This window comes from Papio anubis, chromosome 1 (assembly GCF_008728515.1).
Source record: "Papio anubis isolate 15944 chromosome 1, Panubis1.0, whole genome shotgun sequence".
In the NCBI taxonomy this organism is placed as follows: Eukaryota; Metazoa; Chordata; class Mammalia; order Primates; family Cercopithecidae; genus Papio; species Papio anubis.
In genome coordinates this window covers 105,549,357-105,573,967 of record NC_044976.1, presented here as the reverse complement: position 1 = coordinate 105,573,967, position 24,611 = coordinate 105,549,357, and the positions used below count along the sequence as shown (strand labels likewise).

The 24,611-nt window shown below is 38.1% G+C and overlaps 1 protein-coding gene across 11 annotated transcripts in view; it reads right to left on the bottom strand.

The window, feature by feature from the left end:
• The window catches only part of NTNG1 (netrin G1), a 354,404-nt gene extending 330,740 nt beyond the window's left edge, over nucleotides 1–23,664 (bottom strand). For 6 of the 11 annotated variants that reach the window (XM_017945308.3, XM_017945319.3, XM_017945323.3 and 3 more), the window contains exons 1-2: nucleotides 22,331–23,664; nucleotides 14,660–15,430 (exon numbers count right to left, since the gene is read on the bottom strand). In XM_017945308.3, coding sequence (XP_017800797.1) covers nucleotides 14,660–14,905 — 246 coding nt within the window. In that variant the 5' untranslated portion in view covers nucleotides 14,906–15,430; nucleotides 22,331–23,664. Of the gene's footprint in view, nucleotides 1–14,659; nucleotides 15,431–18,084; nucleotides 18,185–20,323; nucleotides 21,797–22,006; nucleotides 22,308–22,330 lie in introns of those variants that run through there. The other 5 variants (XM_031651404.1, XM_031651408.1, XM_021921464.2 and 2 more) reach the window with 4 other exon arrangements.
• Between the last annotated feature and the right edge of the window lie 947 nt (nucleotides 23,665–24,611).

The window sequence follows — 24,611 nt, the reverse complement described above, 5'->3', positions numbered from 1 at the left end:
AATGTCTAAAAACCCAGAGAGCTTCTGATCCCAGAAACTTCCTTTCAGGAAGGGACAATTGGCTCTTTTTTATGAGGTCATAAAGAAATATAAAGACTTATCACTGCTACTCTTAAAAGATCCCCCAATTTCCCCTGAACAAACAAGAAGACGTACAAAAATGTGTACTGATCTACTTCCCTTGTCAGTCTAAAAGTAAACTTCCTGGCTGTGGTTTTAATTGGAAATAGAACCCTTCCTTGCTGTCCAAATTTATTACAGTTACACATCACCCTCAGGTTTTCATCTAGGAGACAAGTTATTCCGGTGATGGATGATGCAATATTTATATATCATCTTGCAAAGTAAGCAAAAAGACTTCCAGTTTAAAAGCACTATAAGGCTATTGTTATAGTCTAGTAATGAAGACAGTAAATTTGGGGAAAAAATTATATATGGCTAAGTATTAAAAATTTTAGAAGAGGGACTTTTATACAAATTGTATAGGTTCAGAGTATATCTTTCAGTTCAGGTGGCCAGTTGTAAGGTGCCACTCTTAATTTGTTGCCCCCTGTGTAAAGTTCTAGTCAAAGAATTTTGCTCATAGTTTAGCTCAATGTTTATTTATCCAAATTTCATCTGTCTTTCTGTTAACTTGCCATTCTAAATATTTATTGGTGATGATTATACAACTTCCAAGTGATATATTATTAAATAATTAAAACAAAAATGAGAGTTGAAGAGCCATAGTACGTAGAGTTTTATCAAAAATCCTAACTTAATTGTGGTTACCATGATATATCATAAAATCTATTCCTGACAGCTAAGGAAATAAGAGAAACATGATTTCTTAATATAGTAATTCCATAATAAGAGGAAGCATATAAATAAACAAGACAAAACTTATTAAGGAGAATATTTATAATCTGTTGGTAGGAATTCAAAGTAGTGCAACCACATTTGACGAAAATGCTCATACTCTACAGTCCAACAGATTGGCTTTGGGGTGTGTACCTTGGGAAAAACAAAATCAAACTTGCTCATACACACCAACAGTTTGGTACAAAGATCTTTCTTGTAGAGTGGCTTATAATTGCAAAAAGTAAAAATAAAAAAAGAAACTTCCCACATTTCCATTAATGAGTTATGTATTTATATAATGAAATATACACATATGCATACATATGTACCTATATATAGTATTAACATGAATTAACATGATCATATAGATCAAATGAATAATTTACAAATATAATGTTGAATGAAAAAGCAAATTACAGAATAGTTTTTTTTTTTTTTCAGGATGGTAACGTTAAAAAAATCCAAAATCAAAACTATATATTATTTTTGAACACATAATCCAGGTATAAAAGCATAAAAGCATGGACTAGAAGGAAATACACCAATTCAAGATACTGATTTCTTCTTAGGGAAATAGGGACAAAGATTATTTCAACTCTGTCAGTGATATATATTTTTTAAATTCTTACAAAAACAATATAACATTACCATTGTTAATCATAAATCATAAGTGGTGGAGGGCTTTTTGGTGCTTTTTCTTTTTTTCTTTTTTCTTTTTTTTTTTTTTTTGAGACACAGTTTCACTCTGTCACCCAGGCTGGAGTGCAGTGGCATGATGCCTCTTGGGTTCAAGTGATTCTCGTACCTCAGCCTCCTGAGTGGCTGGAATTACAAGTGCACACCATTACACCGGGCCAATTTTTGTATTTTTAGTAGAGATGGGGTTTTGGCATGTTGGCCAGGTTGGTCTCAAACTCCCAACCTCAAGTGATCCTCCTGCCTCGGCCTTCCAAAGTGCTGGGATTACAGGCATGAGCCACCATGCCCAGCCTATAAGTTGTGGTTGCACATGTATTTATCATACTGTTTATGTACCTTAAAATATTTTTAATTGAAAAATAAAGAAAAGTTTTATGATTTTCTCCAAAGTTAAGAACCTTTAAAAGATTAAGGGCCTCTAGCACAGCCAATACCCCGAAGACCTTGTGTATATCAGAGCAATAATCTTTGATATGAATGTTATGGTCCAACAAATATATCTCTGTTTAATGGTTCATTCATTCATTTAACATATGTTTACAGGGCTCTACTATGGGCACTACAAAACACAATTCCTACCCTTTGGAGCTCATATTCTGGAGGGGAATACGATATAAATAGATGAGCAAATAATGACCTATGAGATATCAGTTCTATCCTGATAGTCAGAGGTGGCCTGTAAGGAGTAAAACCATTGACATCTCTTCTGATTAGTCAGTGTTTATGCTGTCCCAGTTTGTAAATATTTTTACTATAATCCCCATAAAAAATTCAGAAGATGCATTTCAATAGGGTGGTCAGATAGGCCCCTTTGAGGTTTTTTAAGTGGAAAGCTGAATAAAAGTTAGGAAAAAACTATAGGAAGATATTGAGAATGCAGATCGAAGCCAAGAAGCAGGAATAAACAGTGTTACAAGGAACAGCAAGAGAGTGCAGCTACAGAGGACTGAGCAAGGCAGGAGCAATGAGAGTGGAGGTTAGAGAAGAATGCAGGAGCCAGATTAGATAGAAACTTCCAGGCAGTAGTAAGGCTTGAGATACAATGTTGAATGGACACAAAGTTATGAGAAAAATTGAACAAGGAAAGGGCCAGACTGGCTGAGATGTTTAAAATTATATGCATACATATATTATTATATTACATACAATGTCTCTATTCTATAATAGTTTATATTATACAGTATATAAATGATGTTGATAGCAGGACAAAAGTGGGGAGCAGGGAGACGAATTAGGAGATACTGCGGGAGTCTAGCCTGAAGACACAGCTGGTTGAGACCTGGCTGTTGGCAGTGGAGAAGGTAAAAAGTGGTTGGGTTTGCAATTGACGGTTTTGCTAACAGCACTTGCTGATATATGTTGTGAGAGATATAAAGGAGTTAAAGAGGATTCTTAGATTTTTCATCTTCAGCAGCTAGATGAGTATAAGTTGCCATTTACAGATATGGGAAATACTAGAGGCAGAATAGATTTAGGAAGAAGAAATCAAGAGTTCTATAATAAACACATTAAGTTTAAACTGCCTACTAGACATCCAAGTAGAGACAGCATGTAGGCAGTTGGCTATATGATAACAGTTGTTATTGATACTGTAAAAAACCAAAAACAAAACAAAAGCATCACACTAACCACTTTTCTCCACACCTCACCCACAAGAATATGATTTTGTTAACTAGCCAACAGTTGCTGACTTATTATTCTGTTTTTTACATGATGAATACAATATGTACTCTGCTTTCTATGATTTCTAACAGCTTATTTCCATTTATATGAACACGTTAATGGAAAAGAAAGCAAGAATGGAAACAAACACTGTTGATCAGTTCTCTTATCTCTGAATGAAGACACTCATCACGTAATATGTATTTTCAATGTTCCATACACTCTGTTTACACAATCCAATTTTCTGAGGCTATTTCAGATAAAAGGCTTTTTAAATAACAAAATCATAGTATTATAGCTCATAGCCCAAATCATAAATGTTATTTTTTAAAAAAGGTTTTCACTATGGTTTTATTCCACATGCTACAAATAAAATTAGGGGGGAATAGAATAGTTTAAGAGTGGAACGTAGGTGTCAGAGTGGGTTTATATCCTCTTTGCATGACTTACTTACAATAATTATTTAACCTCATGCTTCAATTACTCTGGTGAGTAAGGATAAGACAGGACTGAGGATTATAAGAACCAACGCAGTCCAAGCTTTCAGTACAGTGCATGACACCAGGTAAGTTCTTCATAAATATCAGGTACAAGTATTATTTGTAAAATTATAGCACGAGTTCAATTCAACAAGCATGTAACTACTCCTATATGCATCACACCATGTTCGGCACTATAAAAGCACTGTCTCCCGTGATGGCTAAATAGAACATAATTCTGAGCCAGATAGTAGCCACATTGATGAGTATGCTCCCTAACACCTCATATAAGATTAGTCTTTCTATACTTTGAAACAAAAACCCATATGGAGTGGCCCAGGCATCAACAATCAACCTCAGATTAGCATATTGGCCACCAACTCATTTTCTCTATGTCATGCATACAGCTTCTGTAACTTACGCAGACCACACACATTGGATTCTGTTCTGTCTTGAGAGAGCATGCAGATGGTCCACAATATGAATGACCTCAGTCCACTCTGACCCACAAAGGAATCCAAAAATTTTGAATGTCATTTTCAAAAAGATTGAGGTCCTTTGGTATAACCTTCATATGACCTACAAATCTCAGCTCTCCATATCTGGCAGACAATTTATAGTTTTACACATCCCACATTCATGTCTTCTGGCACCTATGCACACACTAAAATATCTTTCTTTGAAATAGAGAATTCTTTTTCTAGAACAGTCTTTTAACTTCTCAGCAGGCTTCATGTTCCTTACACTTGTCTAATCTTTTCTACCAGTTTATAATTTCTTCCTTCATACAAATCACTATAGAGGAACCATGACAACATTGCTGACACACAAGACTAGCTTCCAGACCATGCTTAGAAATTGTTTGGAAGCGTACTTGATTTCTTCATTTTATGATTTCCAAGAAGGAAAGGGAGCAACAGGAAAGCAACAAAATGTCACATACGATGGTGAAAAATCACTGTGCAGACATAACCTCATGATAATGTCGGCAGCTGGACTTCTCAATGGACATTAACCCTCTGAAACAAAAGGGCTATTTCTTTGTACTGGAGCAACACTTAGTTCAATTCTTTATTTAATATTTTAGAAGTCAGCCTCAAAGTAGGTCAAAGAGAAAGCAATTCTGCTTTTTCCTCAGCTCACATCTTTAATTTCCATGGAATAGATGCTATATGAATCTATCTATTCCTAGCAAGGTGAGAAGAAATTGACAACCTGCCGATCTCAGTAAGTTCTTTCCAATATTATTCTTATGAAACAAATGTAATTTTCCCCTTTTATAAGCAAAGAAACTCTGAAATTTCTAAATGGCACACAAAAAACCAGACTGCCCATTAGTCTGGTGAATTAAAACCAAAGATTTCACACCAGCGGTTTTATACAAGGAATATAAAGGATATTCAACTTTTTTCAAAGGGACTGATTCTAAGTGGATAGGATGCTTTGCCTGAGAGTAAATGACAACTTTGCTAAGTTCTTATAACAGGAACAAAAGACAGAAACAGGCACTCAGATGAATCTCTCCCAGCCCTAAGATTATGTCTCTGCCACCAAAATCCAGTGCAGAAACACATAACAGTTCCACAAAATGAGGAGCGTGGAAAAGTCTCTGAAATGATACCTGTTCTTATGGTAAAAAGATATTCATATTTTGAACTGATTACACTGACAGAAAATTGAGTTTCTGTAAAAGGTCCAAATATTACATATACATAAATAAATATTAATTTTTGGCTTTAGTAAAAAGTTAGAATCTAAGAGGCAAAAAGTACAAAGGAGTTAAAACTCTTACAGTTAGAAATAAAGAAATTTAAATAGCCAAGAAACATATTAAAAATCAACCCTCTCAATACATGCATCTTTTAAACATGAAATGCCATTTTTACCTTCAAATATGTCCCTATATCAATCTCAAATTTAAAACATTATAACCTTAGGAAAACAGATGTGGGAATAAGATAATTTGGTCGTTATTATTTTGGTTAAACTCCGTATCCTCATTTACTTGCTAAGGCCTTTTAGTGGACGAAAATGAGAGAATATAATGTGCAGTATTGATGAGGATCTAATGACTAGCATAATTGCATAACTTGCTGGTAGAACTATAAATTGTTAACTATCTTTCTGGTGGACAATTTGACAACACCAATCAAGAACCTTAGAGTATAAAATCCAAAAAACTGAAATGCCTAGGAATAGAAGGCTGACTGAAGAAATATTCATATGGTAGAATACTATACAACAGTTTATCTCAAAAACTTCATGTTAAATTTAAAAAAGGATATTATGCAATGTTTGGTACAGTATTTTTCCACTTATTCAAGTTTCAAAAACAATGCTACATATAATTTGTGGATTATAATCAGTATATAATTTCCAATTAGTTGTTAAGTAAGAGAAAAGAATATAATGGAAGAAAAAATACCAGAGGCCATAACACATAGAAAGTGTAAGTTCCGTTTTGTGAAGCTTTTGTTTTGGCTGTGTATGGGGATAAGTGTGTGTTTACTGTGCTCCAACATAAAATCTATTTCTCACTGTGGATCGATTTAAAGCAAATTTTAAAGCCACAGGTATAGTTTACAAGGTGTAATTTACTCATCTTCAGCTTATTGCTTCCAAAGAGATCTCCTGACTTCGCTTAATACCGTGTGGTCAAGGCTATCTTCCTTCTTCCTCCAGAAGCACAGACAAAAGAGAGCAATGACCAGAGAGAGGGACCTGCCTAAGTTCCCTGACAACTCTTTGCCCATGACTGACACGGAGTATACATTCAACGGCAGTTCCATCCCTGGACCACACAGGAATGCAGCCCTACCTTTTTAGCCTCAATTAAATACAATACAATGAGCTCAACATCCTAAAAACACACAGCATTGAAATCATTTTGCCATATCATTCTTTAAAAAAATTACTACTATGTTTTCCACGTTTATTTTTGTCATTGTATATCCTTCAGAAATATTACTTTAATAGCTATACATATTCTATTATGTGGCTATACAATATTTTATTTAATGGCCTTTTCACTTTGATATCTTGATGTTATTTTCATTCTTTTTTCCATTGGTTATAATGCTGTGCTGGACATAAATCAGGACAGTCTTCTTTATCTCAACAGATTCTTATTTCCTCACATACCAAACCTCCTATATTTAATTAGAAATAGAAAAAATAAATCTCATATATAGTCTAGAGAAAGAGAGATTTCAGTATGTGAGTTCAGAGTAGATTTTGCCTCTACAATTTCTTTTTTGAGAGCAGCATAAGCTGCCCAAGTACGGTAGCTAAATTTTGCTAATTGCCTCTTAATTTACAGAGGAAAACACTAGATTTATGATAAATGTGTTCAAGAAATAGAAAACATTATGCTAATCAAATACAGGAATGTGTCACTTTATGACAGGGATACATTTTGAGAAATGTGTCATTAGGTGATCTCATTGTGTGAACATCATAGAGTGTACTTACACACATCTAGATGGTGTACCCTGCTACACACACATAGGCTATATGGTGTAGCCTATTGCTCCTAGACTACAAGCCTGTACAGCATGTCACTATACTGAATACTATAGGGAACTATAACATGATGTTAAGTATTCGTGAACCCAAATCCACCTAAACATAGAAAAAGTACAGTAAAAATACAGCATTTTAATTTCATGAGACCTCTGTAGTATAAACAGTCCCTCATTTACCAAAACATTATTATGTGGTGCATGACTTTACAATATTCAAATCAATTAATTAGCTAGAACCATGTTATCATGTATTTGCTGCCTAGGAGTATGTTAAATGCTATGAGAAATAAAAAACAATATAATATACAGTCTTTAGTGAATTCCTACTATGCATTAGCAAGTGTGGCGGCTCTCTCACATATCATCCCACTTAAAGAGTAATGACCCACTTAAAGAGTCAGAATACAGTAAACATACGAAGAAAATGTGTATGTGGGTGTATAAATCAATAAGATCTAATGAGGTGCTAAATGGTGGAATACAGTTCAGTACACAGGCAGTGCTGGCTACTATATATGTCTATCTAGATATAGAGATATATACATATTACATAGATAGATAGATAGATTTAACAAGAGTTAAAAAGTCAAGAGAATTATATGACCTGAAATTAACTTGAGCTAGACATTGAAAGATAGGTGGCATCAGAGTAAGTGGAGAAGAGCACGGAGTATGCTAAACAAAAGGAATGTCTTCTGCTTGTCCTCCTAGAGACAAGAGATGACATGAGGTAAAGGGCTTCATGGTGATAACACTAGTCCTCAAAATCAGAGGATGAAGAGACCATCCTAAAGCCCATGTTAAACACAAAACAAAACAAAACAAAACAAAATCAAAGAAAAGCAGAGCAAGCCTTCCAAAATTCTGGAGAATATGTCCATTGTACTTCAAAACAGTCCAGGGAGACTGATGTTTTAGGACAATACTTCTCACACTTTGCAAGTGATGATCCTCTAGACTAAAATCAGACAAGGTTATCTCCTGGGGGACAAAGGAAGTAACTTCAGTATTCCACTGCAAAGCAGTCACTATTTTGAGGTCTCATATTTCACCTTTAAAAATCTTGCATCTCTGCATTCGGTTAAATGTTTCCCCTAATCTTAATGTGAAATTGGAGTTCCAGGTAGATAAGCCATATTTGTTTTACTCAACATATTCTGGTATCTCTTAAATTAATAACTATATATGCATATTTGAAATATATATGTATAGATAGATAGATATGGATATAGATATAGATATAGATATAGATATAGATATAGATATAGATATTTCAACCTGATATATATATCAGGTTCTTTATTGTGTTGTTCCTCTTCCATCCTGGCCGTATCTGCCAGATATAAGAAGTTAACCAGGCCACCATTAACCATTAACCAGGCCACCAGGCAGTCATTAAAACACTGTGCCACCATCTGCTCCACCCAGTTTTTTTTGTTTGTTTGTTTTTGTTTTTGTTTTTTTGAGACAGGGTCTTGCTGTGTTGCCTAGGCTGTTGTGCAGTGGCGTGATCTTGGCTCACTGCAGCCTTGACCTCCTGGGCTCAAGAGATCCCCCCACTTCAGCCTCCCAAGTAGCTGGGACTACAGGTGCATGTCACCATGTCTGGCTAACTTTTGTAGAGATGGGGTTTCTTTCTGTTGCCCAGGCTGGTCTTGAACTCCTAGACTCAAGAGATGCACCTACTTCAGCCTCTCAAAGTGCCGGGATTACAGGTGTGAGGCACCACACTTGGCCAACCCAGACTTTTTTTCTCTCCTTTTCTGGCACTGTTTAATATTAGGCATTTGGCTACCAGATAGTATTTTCCAAGTGGCCCTCTGACATGTTGCAAAATAATATTTCACCTTTAAATTCTGAGTGCTGATCTTATTTCTCTATTCTTCTACCCTCTGAATAAACACTACTTTGTATTATTTTTGCTCAGGACTTCCATTGGCCGCAACGACCATATGCTATTTGACTTTGGTTATCTCCACCACCACTAGGTTTCGCATGTGCTGAATGCTCTGCTCACTTCACTCTGCACACGATGGTTTGCAGTAATATTTGTGAGGCTTTAGCTCAACAAAGAGCACTTACGCACACTATCTGGGACAATAAATGACATGAGGTGGTTTTAGGTTTTGTTGCCTTTGCCATAATCTTCATCAGCTCCTTTCTAAGACCTCCCCAACAAGCCATGCATGCTATGCCAAGGCAGTTTCAACTCAAATCCAGTTGTCCCCTTCCAATCAGATTGCCAGTCATAGTCCCCTGGAGATGCTATAGAGTCCTGATGAGAAGTAGTGGGCAATAGGCTATATGCTCCCAAATTCAAAAAACAGGTAGAGTACTTTAGACATGATGCAATAGATCATAAGGAGCTATTGTACACTCCTCAGAAAGGAAATACTTGATATAGTGGTATATCAGAAAGACTGATTTCCTTGGAACTTAATTCATTCCAAACATGAGTTAAACTTTTCTAAGAAATAAGTCTAAATAATGAACGAATAACAATGAAGTGTTAATAATGAAAGAACTGAAGGTTTTAAAAAATTCCATTTTGGCATAATTAAGGGATAAGGCAGTTCAAATGAAAGGTGTCACTGTTATTAAAACTTCATTCATTTACTGAATTATGTTTCATGTGAACAGAGTGTATTTTAAAGATTATTTGATTATTATATAAGTCAATGTCATTTCCAGTTTTTGGAAAATTGATAGTAATTGTCATTGAAAATGTAACGGAGTTTATGAAATAAATTTCTCAAGGGCCACCTGATAGCCACCAGATGGCAACCTGAGCCAAAGGTAAATCAGAACTTGAAGTTATAGATAGCCCTGAGACTACGAGTTACCAGTCACTCATCTCTCAGGGTTCCTTTGAAACCACAAAACACAAAGACTTTCTACCACTTCTGTAAATTCCATTGGAACATAATGAAATATGCTCTACCCACAATGCTTACAATAATTAAAGTTTTTTTTTCATAATAGAAGTCTATCTAGAAATAGCACAATATGGAATGATCATTAATAGATCTGTTAAGGTCCTTAAATAAATGCCTATCGAGAGCACAGGCACGCATTAGTAAATTTCCTAAGGAAAATCCATTTTCATTTCACATTCTGACATTTTATTTAGAAAAATTATACCTTTTCTTTTAATTATTTCAGTAAACATAATGAGGTTATTGCTAACTATACCTCAGAGTACTTTATTTTCTCCAATTTTTTAGTAATATGAGTCTACTTGTAATTAAAGGCATGCTGCATTAATGATGCTGAACGTCTCCAAGGGAAACATTTAATGTCCACCTCATAATATTATGCCAAAATTACATGCACAGAAGACTTTTTAATAATCTTTGTTTCCTAATTTAGTTTTGATTGGCTCTGAAATCCATAGCAGCACTCAAGGGCTTCCATTTCTACAGTCATCAGCACTTCTGCACCATAAATTGTACAAACGCACATGAGTTCTTCCGTCTGTAGGCTCTTTTTCAAAGCATCTGTTTAACTTATCCAGAAAATTAGCTGCAGGATAGAGATAATTGCAGATAATTTTGCCATTTTTAAGCCACTGGGGTGTACGCAAGATATGACAGCTAACTTTGTCTAAACACAAAGAAAAAGTCATAGCTTTGTGTTGTCACTTCAGCTTTACACACAGGTTCAGATCATCCTCTCTGCTCTTTATGCAAATTGAAACAAATTGTAGTCACTAAATGATCTGTGTTTCCTGACAAAGCTCTGCCACCTGAAGCTTTCAATGTTGCTGAAAAGATAGGATCTATTCAAATGTGTTCTCCCAGCCTAAAAAAGAGGGTTAAGCCCCACCTTCCCTTCAGATTCTTCCCCATTGATGAAAACAGAGATTGTCTTTAGCCATCATCAACTCAAAAGGAATACATCAACTTAAAAAGAAAATGTATGTTTTTAAATATACACAATTTGTGTATATATATGTATATGTATATGTGTATATACATACACACACACACATATATATACATACACACATTTATCTTCCTTATCCACTATGATTAATAGAAATGGCAGTGCTCTCCTGAAAAACTAATGTTTATAAATACTGGTACAATTAATATAGAACAATTTTAAAGTACTTCACATTGAAGATTTATTAACTATGCCATCCAGGTTAATAAGCAGAGATCTATTGTTAAATGGAATCCATATGCTCCTTTTTTTCCCGAAATTTTACTCTATATTAAAATAAATGCAACATTAATGGATAGTCACTGGCATATAATGATGAAGTCAATGAAAAAAGCAGCAACACGGACTCTTAATGCAATGCCAATGAACTTCAACTTTATATTAAAAAAATCGGCCTGAGGAATTATAGGTATTTCTCTCAGCACATGTTCCCTTGGTGCTCAGAACAGCTATAGCCACAGCTAATAGGAGTGTCACTAGCTGAACAAGTGATTACTGGAACAATTTTGCAGCAAACCTTTACATATAGGGGCTAACCGGTGGCTGTATTCATGTGGCAGCTCCCCTGATGTAATAGGCCATAACGACTCTGAGGGAGCAGGTATGGATGCAAGTGTCAAGGAGGGGAGAACACATAAGTCATAACACAAATGACTTTATGGATCCCCATTACACCCTGGGCTGGTTGAGTACCCAACAGGTTTGATAGACAAGATCCGGAGAAGAAGTTTCCCCAACCTTAGTCAGGAATCCTCACACTAAAGAGTTTTATGGAACATCCAAAACTGCAGAGAGGAAGAGTTGCTATATTAGGCCATTACCATTTTTGAGACGGAGTCTCGCTTGTCGCCAAGTTGGAGTGCAGTGGCCGGATCTCAGCTCACTGCAAGCCTGGCCAACAGTTTACGCCGCATTCTCCCTGCCTCAGCCTTCCGAGTAGCTGGGGACTACAGGCGCTTCTGCCACCGCCCCCGCTAGTTTTTTTTTTTAGTAGAGACGGGGTTTCACCGTGTTAGCCAGGATGGTCTTGATCTCCTGACCTCATGATTCGCCCGTCTCGGCCTCCCAAAGTGCTGGGATTACAGGCTTGAGCCACCGCGCCCGACCAGGCCATTACCATTGACGTGGTATATAATATGCGTACAAATAGTCCCAAGGTGTATATTTAAAGGATAGATTATTAAATGTGTTATGCCAATCATATGCATATTAAGGAATACAAATTAAGCATTGATAGGCAACATTTCACAAATCTTACATTCTCCCTTGGAAAACCATTCTGTCCAATGACAAGTTTACATCCCCCAGGGCTTCAAAATATCTGCGTCACTCTAAGATGCAGCGTTTTAAAGACTGTCCTGCAGAGTTTCATGTGATCATACAAAGTATACACGTTACTGCACTTGAGAAAGCTGAGGGATATTTTAATTCTTTTTTCCCGTTTGGTCTCTAACATCACTTAGCCAGTGGACTGAGAGGAATTGACTCGTTTAAATACCTTAGACCATGTCCCTTTGAAAGACAGACATGGGAAGATCTGTAACATGCCCTTTGCACTCATGATGGGAGAAAGAGGCAAGCTGAAGACACCAAGTAAACCCTTCAACATGACAGACAGGAGGAATGCTGAACAAGCATGCTCTGGCCAGAGACTGAGATCAGGGAAGCTGCACCCACAGATCACACCTTGAAAACATCACACAGGGCTTGTGAGAGGGAAAACAGCACCCTGGGAAAGGAAATTTGCTATTTTACTTAGATCTGGAAATTATTAAACAATTCCAGAAGGAACATGTTGTTACAAGTGTCATGTAAACCAATATATAGAGCTAGAGTATTCTCAGTAATATGCAGACTTGGCCCGGAACTCATCCTCTGCTATAAGGAGTAGAAGACTACACAACCTATCACCCAAACAGCAATTTCAATCCACATCTATAATGAGCTCTTATAGTTGACCTTTTATGAGAAATTATTAAAGACCTCACATAAAGCCTGCACAAATGTCTCTGCTCCTTTATAGATTTATTATGATTTTGCTAATGTGTTTGAATAAACTCCTTCTCTGGAAGTCTCTGCTTTCCAAAATGCAACTTCTTTGCACAGCACATACCTGTTCCCAGAGAGATGGGTCCTCTCTTTGAAATATTTAGTCTTTCAGGGCACTTTAGTCACAGTGACACCTAATAGCCAAGTGCTTTTTCTCACTCTCCACAAAATCAGGTTTGGACTATAATTCAAACCAGTCCCCAAAGGCACTTCTGAAAAATGGCAAGCCCTTAGCTTTAAGGTGAAAACACTCTTTATTGCTCAAAATTGTTTCCTGTTACAAAACCTTTTTTATGCTGCTAGGTCTAAGATAATCTTATGCTAATTTAACTCACTGGGGACTGTGAACAGATGCTACTTTGATTAATAGTATCACTATCCTGAAAATGCCAGGCCAGGTTCAAGATAATATAGTCAGGTAAGATTACTATTAAAATCTGCCATACAATTATATCTGTTATGTGGAGAAAAATGGGATCACAGTTCTTGTGTGAAATAAAAACCACCTATAACAAAAAGAAAAAAAAACCATAAACCAAATAAACTCACCATCTTAACTCTTTAGCACATTAATGTATACCATTTTAATCACCAGCCTCTTTACTAATACTTATAGAAATATTGTCAGCTATGTCTTTCATAAAAATTCAATGTGTTACCCTAATATTACCTTTTCACATGGTATTTAACTTTCTATGCAGGAAAAAAAAGACTTATATAAGCCATGAGAAAAATGAATTCTGTAACTTTGCTTATCAAAAAAAAAGTATCTGAATTTATACGTGCTGAGCCCTTGCTTTTCAGCAAGTAAGTTTTCTATGTTCCAAAAGTCATCTTTAAAATATACACAGAAAACTATAACCTTGACAATAAGGGGAGTTGGCAAATAAGATTTTTCTGGAAAAACCTCTCACAAGGCTTTAGTCCCTCTCTCCTCTATTTTTTTTCTTGCTGATCTCCTAACCAAGGACTCCCAAATCATAGCCACCTCCTGATGAAGATAATTATGAGATCTAGTCTCTCCTTGAACTACAGAATTTGGGACTGGCTTTATACACATATGTGAAGAAACATTTGTGTTTTTAAAGTTGGTTTGCCAATGCATTTTATCCTTAACATGACAGATATGACCTAATCATATTTCTAACCTCCAATCTAAAATTTAACCTTCAACTGGACTTTTTCTTTTATAATATATGCGATAGTATATCTGCCTCAGTGAAACTATTGGTTTTCAGGGAAGCAGAAAGTAAGTTCCTTCCAGGGCATCAATCACAGTGTGCAAATTGTAATTCCAGGCAGGGTAAGCCTCCACTGAGAAAGAAACTAGCCTTTCAACACAAATCTGCCACCTGCAGATTCAACTTATTGCATGAATTGTCTTCACACTCACCACATCTGTATGTATATGCGATTAGACTCTATTTATATGAAATATTTGATGTAAAAGGGTTACCTCACCATTGCACAGAATGTCTCAGGAGGGTCTCCACAGGTAATATCCGGAGGATCGAGTTTCACTTTCAGATATTTTGTCATGTCCGTGGATTCCGGCTGGCAGGCCATGTAATCCCAAACTTTCCCTTCTTCTGTGTAAATCTGAGTCTTACACAGATCATAATGTCCCCAAACCAAAGGGTAGGGCTGCATCACTGAGGACACTGTAACCCAAAGGGCATGAATCGACAGGAATCTTGACAAATACATCTCTAAATTCTTTGTAATCTTCTTGGAAACTAAAGCAGGCTCGCTTTATGATCTGCGATCTTTGTCTAGTTTACATATATGTAGATATATGTATGTATGTATATGGGTAGGTAGGTCTGTGTATTCTTTTAAAAAATGAGGATGGGACCTCAAAGCAGATCCCAAAACCGAAAATGAAGAGTTAAGATACTGTGCGTATTCAGGTATATTGAGGACTTTGGTGGAAGCCTAACATACTTGTGTGTTAGGCGTTAACAACTTGTAGCTTTTTCTTTGTCCTAGAACATATCTATTAGACTCAGGTCTAGTTTGGTTTTTGTAAAATATGTCCAACTGCAGATAATAATTTAGCAAAGTGATGGCTCTCCCGTTGTACATCCGATAACCCTGAGTGATCCTCAATGTTCACAGCTCACAAGGGACGCTCAGGCAGGCTGAGATATCAGTATCTGAAGCAAAAGGATGAGTGTCCATAGCCCGGTGTCTGTTTCCCATCAATCATTCTTTTCTTCTGGCACCAACACCCTTTTAGAAACAATAAGAGTAAGAGTTATTGTCCCAGAATCAATGTATTACGAAACGTACAATATGTTGACATTTTGGAGGTCTGATGCAATATAAAGCAAATTGTTGTAATACGGATAACCTTTACTCAGCTGTTTTGCTAGAATGAGCAAACCACGGAAATCATTCACATTGGGGAGAATTTCGATATGAAGGATTTAACTCTTCCATAACAAAGACAGACACGTGTGTGTGAGTTACAGGTTTTCACTTCAAAAATTACATTTCCATCTTGACAAAACTGAGAGCAAGCAGCTACATTTGAACATTTCTCATACACTGCAGTGCTAGAAAATCTTCCAAGAGAACAATGGGGTAAATGAGCGCTTTTATAATGATGACAAAGATAGGACAACAACTTATATCCCTTTTGTCTCTTGACAAAGAGACCCTAAAAATCTCCAAATTCCTTGTACATTTCTTAGCTTTTGTTTGCTGGAGTGAAAATCAGCATTGGTAGCATAAGCCTGTCCCTGTGGATTTGCTCATTATATTTGAAGAATTTAGCATATTTTGTTTAGTTGCATTTAGTAATAAAGATAACTTGGCTCTCTAAAAAAACATTCAAAAATAAAACCAAAGGAGCAAAATTTCCTTTCATAAGAATTTTCTATATTTTTACATCTTTTTATAGCCATTACATGTGCATTTGCCGTTACTTTTTGCAACAGAAGAGAATTTGTCCCAAAGGCAAATATTGTAAGCTGCTTTAAAACTAAAAGCTCTGTAGTAAAATGCACAATTTAAAATGCACATATAAAAATAGCCAAGGGTGAGTTAACAGGCCATGAAGCAGAATAATATGGCACTAATTCTAAGAGAAAATAAAAATTACTGTGTAAAAGCACTTTTGGTTAACTGATAATGCACCCTACATAACTATGGCTAGAAGTCATTGGTGAGTTTAAGTGGCCACTTTTCTATTTAGAGATCACTATCAAAATCTAAACAAATGCTAACATTTCGAAACCAGGTATTTAAAAATATATTTTCTTAATTAGATTATTTATATTTATAGTCTAAAAGTTAACTGATTTTAAGCAATGCAAAAAGGACAAAAAAAGCCTACAATTTTAGAAAATTCTATTATAGACCCTTCAATTCACATTAAACGGTTGAAATATGGAAGTTCACTATCTTCAAACAATCATATAAAGGGAATTCATTATATTTAAATAATGTACCATCTTAAAATGAACTAAGCCACAGAGACTATGAAATGCCAACAGATGGTTGAATTGTGTTTCCATAGCAAAGTAATTTATAATAATTGCTTTATGGATGCAAGTGCAATTTTCATTATATTCAATTCATAAAATGTTATCATACAGCTGCAATTTGTGATATTTACTATTAGAAAAAGTGTTGAATATTTGAGTTCCTATGAAGCAATAATTAGTAGTTTGTCTAAACATGTATAAACTACAGATTTGAATCGGCCTCTTCCTTGTAACCTAGAGACTATACTGTGTAAAGCACATTTTGAAATCTTAAGCTAAAAAGAAAAAAAATCAGAGAAGCATGTGTTGTGGCTACTACAGCCTTCTGCTTTTTTTCAGATTCATTAGTAATTTTAAGTTGATATTTTCAGACACATCCAACAATTTGACAATTAATAATCTGAGAAGGTGTTAAAGTGATGCAAATTTACATTTTTGAGATGACTTTTTCAACTGTGTTTACTAGTTTTTATAAGAGGAAATAAATACTTTCCAAGGGGCGGGGGGATGTAGGCATTATAACTGAAGCAGTGTAAAATCTACTAGGTCAGAAATTATTAACTTTAATTCTTAGTTTCAAATACACAATAATTTATTTATCAAGAATGATATAATCTTGAAGACCTGGAATTGACTGTTTTGAGTTTGAATGGAGTGAGCATTGTGTGTTTATTTTTAATATTAGTTTGAAAATACCACTTTAAATATATTTGAGTGCTTCCTGGAGATTAGTCTTCACTTTCTTTTTTAACCAACAAAGGATATTCTCCTCATCCATTTATTCTTGGTTACTCTGTCCTCAACCACATTTTGCATTACTGCAACCACAAAATAAAGGGTGACCATACATTTGAACACTAAGGAAATGTATATGAACCCTTTGCTATCTCCTGACAGAACAGCAATCCCAATATAACGAATTCTCATTAAAGTATACCAGAATTATAATGATGGTCATTACACAGAATTATGGACTACACCATTGATCGAATTTAGAGAACTGACAAGGAAAAATGCAGAGGAGTGCAAGATATTTGAATATTAGGCAGTTGCAGGACTGTGCAACAGACATTCTTGACAAGAAGCAGCCAATTATAGCTTAAATTTCTGGCACATAACCAGTTGTGATTAATAGTTTTCCATTACATTACAGACATATTATTAATGTATTAAAAATGTCAAGCTTTGGCAAGCACTAATATGGCATGGCTCAGTTAGTCTGCAGAGTTTACATTTAATGAGCTCCCATTGACACAGAAAAAGATATTGACCACGGCATATTACAGATCAGGAGCAGAGGGACACTAAGCTGTTATTTAACATAATTATTTGATTTCATTCTAATTTTTATATTTGTACTATCATTATGTATCCTGCATTTCAGGGTTTTCTTACTTTTCAGTGTCACATCCACTTCAAAAGAAATCCTCTTAACTTCAAATTAGTAAGAAATTAAATCCATGAACTTCCATGACACACAATGGAAAAGCAGCCTCTGAAAATCAGGAATTTGTTATTAAAGTATAATTACAGATTTTTCGAAGAAACTGCAATGATGTAAAAATAGAATATTATTTACACCTTAACCTCCACTATTTAATGGCACTTTGTCTATCTGCTGTGCTTTCAAACAGGTTAAAATTATCAATAGCTTCTAAAAGCTAGGTCCTCACAGCAAATAGCTAGGGAAACCAATTATGAGAAGGACAGTGAATAACGTATTTGGGGACTTAACATACTAAACCTATCCCTTCTGGCCCATAACTGAACTAATTGTGAAGTGACGTGGCCTTTGAATTTGTCTCAGGTGTCCGTATCACCTAAATAAGAACAGATTTAGAAGAGCTCTGGGCAGCTCCAGTTCTACCTCTTCACTTTGCAAACCTTGGGAACTCACTGTAATCAAATAATGCTATCACCTCTACTTGGGAACTAAAGTACTGAGAAGTCCTCTTTGATAAAAAATACCCATTAATAGGTATTTGCAGAACCAATGAAAAAAGATAAAATTATGTCATGGCCCTCAATTTGATAGATATTATTGATCAGGACTAAAATGGGCTATAAAATGCCTTTGCACACATAGAACATGTATTTGTCCAGGATTCTGCAGCTAATTCCCTTCCACCTTGGATTAATTTTGCAGAAGCCATTTTCGCAGGCCCTTTCTCTCATCAGAAAAAAAGCCTCCCACAATATTACATGGAATTAATAGTGATTAATATTTTATGCAATTATATTCCAAAGCAATTGCCAATTTCATCAACTGAGAGGAAGATATTATCAGTAAATCTCCTAATCTAGCTGGTTTTCAGCATTCATTTTATTATATAATCTCACTAGCAGGTGGGAATGGTGGTAGTAAGCTATTTCTTTCATAAATATTCAGCTTTTCAAAGGTACTTGAAATACATAACCATTGACTCATTCCTCATAGACATTAAGAATTTTATAAATATGCATTTTCTGAATGGGAAGAAACAAAAGGAAAATTGACTATATAGATCAAATTGACTATATAAATATAAAAAGATAAAGATATACAAAATTATAACCTATCAAAATTAGCAGCTTCCAGCAGTCATAATGAAATTTATTACACAAGATATTTCAACATGTATTCAATGCTCTTTGCACTTATTTGTTCTGAAGAAAGCATTTTCTAGTCATCTTAATGGAAAACATATGCTTCTATCCTTTTGTTAACTGTCTCTCAAAATATAAAGAATTTAACATGTACTGCAACATCATTGGCATACCTTACTCACACTTGATTGGGTATTATGAGTAACTGTCTATCATGAGATTCTTAATAAACCTAAATAACACACCTTGGTATTTGAAAGATCTCTATTTTCATTGAGAGAAGACTGATTCGAGAAATTAGATAGTACATGTTTTGCAGGATGATTGAGGATGGGATAATACCCAAAACTATTTCAGAATCGGTTAAGCCTAGAAGAAATCTGGAGTTTAATTACCACATGAAAAACAAATATTTAATTCTAATGCAGGGAAGTTCAGAGATCTAAGGTCTCAGATGCGTATATGAGAAAATCTACTCCCACCTGAAGTTTTGAAACAGAACTTTGGATTCTGCAAATAAATTTTTTTTTAAAGTATGCTAAATCTCATACTAACCTAAGACTTCACTAATATAATCGCTTATGCAATATAATTCATACACGTATATTTCAATGTTAACATATCATTGGTTTTCAAAGTTGAATCCAATTTTCTTTTTTCCAAGTGACTTGATGCCTTTGTAACTAAAACTCTCCAAATTTTTATGACACTTAGAAAACCTATCAAATAAATGTGTAATGATTTAACTTTTTAAAGAAATTACCTGATATGTTTCAGAATAATAATGGAAGCAAAGACAGGTATTTGCACCACTTGCAAATATACAACAGGAAACTGCAAAATACATTTGTCTCCTCCTAAAAAGGCTAACCTGAATCATTTGAACACATACACCCAGTGAAAGCTGACAAAACAAAAATACTAATAGGAAACCAGCTTCATGTTCAAATAAACTGTTTCCATACAAAAGTTTTAAGATTATCCCTCTTAAATTCCACAATAGGAAATATCGCCAAATTAATATTTCAGTACATAGAATCCTGAATACCTTCATGGTGGTCTTCAGTGGTGAAATGTATCTCATTTCATGGCAATCCAGAAAAGAAAATATATCCTTGGAACAACATTACATGTGAAATACTAGATGCACATTTTCCTTGCATGTTGATCCACATGCAGAGATCCAAATTCTATCTTAATGAAAAACTGAAAGTTGCTTATCTTCAAAAAGAATCTTGGAGAGTTACTGAGCTGCTTTTCCTTTGCCAAAGAGAAAGGGAGGCGGGTAAGGCATTCAAAGTGACACAGTCCAAAATACTTAATGAAATGTGGAATTGCTAATTCCCTCACTAGAGATCCTCCTCAAGGTACAAACAAAACAGAAAAGCCTCCCCTAAAAAAAAAAATTTTGTAAAACTTTCCAACAAGCTTAACTATTAAGCGTATCTGAATAAATGACTTTAATGGAAGATCTTTCTGGGTTTTTTTTCTTTTCACTTCTGTAAGATAAAACAACTTTTAGTATTTTCAGTCATAAAACAGGGCCTTATTTCTAGAGCAAATCTACTGCCAGATTCACCATATGTTTAGTGGAGTTCTGAATCTTACTCAGAATTTTCCATTCCAAAGATTGACAATTTCTTATGAGGAGTGGCTCCATTATTCCCTGTATAAAAAGAAGAGGGGAGAGAGGAGGACCCTCTACTCACTGCAAATCTGTACCTGATGCAACTATAGGAGCTCAACCTGCGACTTTTCCAAGTAAAGTTGCTTTAAAACCCCCGCTAGGAATTTTCTTCCCTTGCCCTGTAAGATGACAGCCTACTCTTAAGTGGATTTCTGAAGGAAAAAAAAAAAAAAAGTCCCCGGGTGAGGGTACTAAAATTAACAGCAGAGGGCGCAGTTTCTTTTTATATCTAAGTTTTTCCTTGTATGAATCACTTAATTGGTTATTTTAGGCCCAATAATATTCGGTATTATTTGTATTATATATAGATATCCACAGATCCATACAGGAGAGCAATTCAATGTCCCTAGCCGAATCCATCAACCGATTAATATGATGCCAGTAAAGAATATGAGAGAATATTCCAAACAGCATCCCTACACCAAGTCTCCCTCTTTCAATTTCCCTTTCTCCCCAGCTGCACAACATGGGATAGTAATGCTTTAATCTCGCACCAATAAAGGAGATTGAAAGAAGGGACTTCAAAAGCCCTCGGTGTGGCCACCAGATCCCCAAGGCCGGCAATAGGGCAAGTGTTTTTTGTTTGTTTGTTTTTTTGTTTGTTTGTTTGTTTTGCTTTTCCCCAAACAAATATAATCGGCGAAAGAAAGAAAAAATAACGACAATCCTCCTGAGCGATGTGTGTGGCCAGGTGTGCGTGAGAGAGAGAGAGCGTCGGGCGCCTGTCAGTCCGCGGAAGGAGGCTCAGACCCCGCGCCTGGGCTCGGGACAAAACAGGCGGACGCATCACCCGCCCGGGGCGCACCCCGGGGAAGACTTGTGTGTGGGTGTGAGCGTGTGCCGGTGTGTGTGCGCGCAGGGCTCCGCGCGCTGCCTCCTCGGGGCGCTTTACAAAGTTCCTCGCCCACCCGGAGCCTTCCCTCCCGCCTGTGGATCGCAGCGGGTGTGGGGGGGGGGGGGGGAGGGGGATGGGGAAACCCGGGGGAGAGGGGCACGGGCGAGAGGCGCGGGTCGCAGTAGGAGAGGCGAGCAGCGGGCACTTACCGTGTGGCTCGTTTGCCCTTGCGCCGGGCGGGAGCCGAGCCGACGGCGCGGGGCGGCGGCCCTGCCCTGCCCAGCCAGCCTGGTCCGCCTCGGGCGGCGGCCGCAGCAGCGGAGCCCGCGGGCGGCGCACGGGCGGGCGGCGGCAGCTCCCGCGGAGCCTCCTCCCGGGGAGGGAGCGGGCGGAGCGGGAGGGGTGGGCGTAAGGACCCGAGCCGCCGCCACCGCCGCAGCCCGGGGATCCCGATCGCGCCCGGCCGCCGGCGGGAGAGGACCCCGAGGACCGAGAACCCAGCGCCGGCCCGCCACTCCCCGCCGCTTAATTACCTTCGCCTCCACCCCCGGGGGGAGCCTCCTGCACGTCGCCCCCTCTTGGAGCCGGCACCCAGAGGGGGAATTCCTTCCCGTTGACGTCCTCTTCCGAAATGCAAAAGATCAGTGACTTTGACAGGTAGATGAGGGGGAGGGAGTAAGGGTGGGCGGAGAGGAAGAGAGGATGAGAAAGGTGCCTCTCCCTCCAAAAATATAGTGATATTAATAATGAGATTGCAGCCTTCGGAGGTCGTGCCAGCCCAGTCCGCTGCTCGCCGGCTCTCCTCCGCGCCTCCTCGCGCCGCTGCTTCTGACACTTCTCGCCTTAAACTTTTACTGAGGGATATTTTTTCTTTTTTCTTTTTTCTATTTCTATTTCTTTTTTTTTTTCTTTTTTTCTTTTTTTTTTTTTCAAGCCGCAGGACGATTTTCTGGTTCCCGGGGATCAGAACCAGCGGCCAGGCGGTTCTATGCCGCTTGGCACCGCTTTCATTTTATTTCAGATGAAGACGTTGAGCTTAGTCAGAAGGGGCATAAATCAGGACAATTAGCATTGGCGCCAAGAAGATCCTCTAGTACCAATGTCGCCCGGGCTTCCTTCGCGCATTCCTCCACTCAAGTCAGAAATGTCACTGCACATAGCGCTGATGGCTGCGAGATGCGACGCACCCAAAGTCCGTTTGATGAAATATACATGGCCCACGACGCTTCTGGATTGCGGCTCCCGGGCTCCCCGCCCCCGCCCGCGGCGCCCGGCTGGGACCCTGCTCCGAGCGGGCAGCGAGCTCCCGGCAAACTTAGGGGCTAGTGCCAATTAAAGAGTGAGCGCTAGAGCCGGAAAGGGGAGCGGCAAAGAAGCAAGCCCGGGGAAGCCGCAGCCCTTGGAGGGGTGGCATGTACGTTTCACTTAAAAAGCAGATCTTCTGCAACTGCCAGCAAGTGGAAGGATAGCAAACCTTATACTACCTCGAGACCTGTGCGCTCCGAGCGGTCCTAACTCCGTCCCGCTCGCTGTTGCTGTTGTTGCTGCCGCTCCGGCCGCCCCTGCTGCCGCTCCACGACCTCTGGGCGCTGAGGCAACAGGGCCCCCCTCCCCCTACTTCCCATCCCCCCCGGCTCCTCCACTGAAGCGCCGTTACCAGTAACTCCTCGTGTACCTCCTACTTCTGCTGCCGTCCATCCCAACCCTCTGTCTTCTGTCCCCTCCCCAAACCGTTCCCAAGCACACCCTTCGCCGCTAGAAGTGATCACAATGGTGTTTTTCAACCAGCACTTCCTTTGCCCAGAGGCCCCTACAGCCCTAGACTGGAACCTCCTCCTTTAGAAATTCATTCCCCTTTAGAAAGTTGAAGTTCAAGGGAGAGCTGTGCATTTCAGGCTTCCTTGCCTTTTCTCAGAGAAAGACAAATGCTCCGATGCTCTAGGCTTCATTCCCCACCAAGGTGGGCTCAGACTCACCTGGGATCACTCTTAGCTACACATTAACGTCAAACAGAAACGAATCCGAACTTAGATAAGATAGGGAGACTTTCATTAGAAAGACTGACTATTGCAACAGGAAAAACGCTCTGATCTCAGAAATCTGCAAGCCTCTCAAAACCAAACAGAAATCGGCTTTTTTTTTTTCCCCCTGTATATATAAAGGGAGCAAGCAACAGGGAAAGCCAAGTAGATGGGAGAAAAACTCGCTTCAAGACCCTCATGGTTGAACAAGAAATGTGTCTCTGTGGTCCAAGAATTTGGAAGATAAGCTAACAACGGTGAATGTTTCACATTTTAGTTCTTGCTCAGATTTGGGGGGCAAGCTAAAGTCCAGGGACCTGCTGGAGAGAAGCCTGACTCATGTTTGGTCAAGGCAAAGCTGGGGCGGGAAGAAATGGGCAATTGGGAACACTTAGTCACTGTGTGTCCCACAATTAAGGTAGGAGGCTGAGTAATTGGGTCATTTTTCTGTGATGACTGGGTGTGGTGTGGTAAAAGGATGCATGGGGGAAAAGTTTGTTGAGTTGGGCCTATAACCAGGCCCTCCTTGGCACTGGGCAGCCAGAAAGTGGGCAGGGATTTCAGGCACCCCTGGCCTTTCCTCTAACACCTAAGAGGCCACAGTGAGTCCGCCCTCTGAATCTCTGAGTGCAGGAATCTGGGGTTTATGTGCTTTCCTCTTTCCCACCTTTGTCCTGTAGTGCTGACATTGCAAAAAAGAGTTACCTGTAGGGCTGAAACTCCTAGCAGGGGTTCTTAGACAGTGGTCAAGTCTGGCTCTTCCCCGTGTCTCCGGCCATGCTTTCCAGGTTTA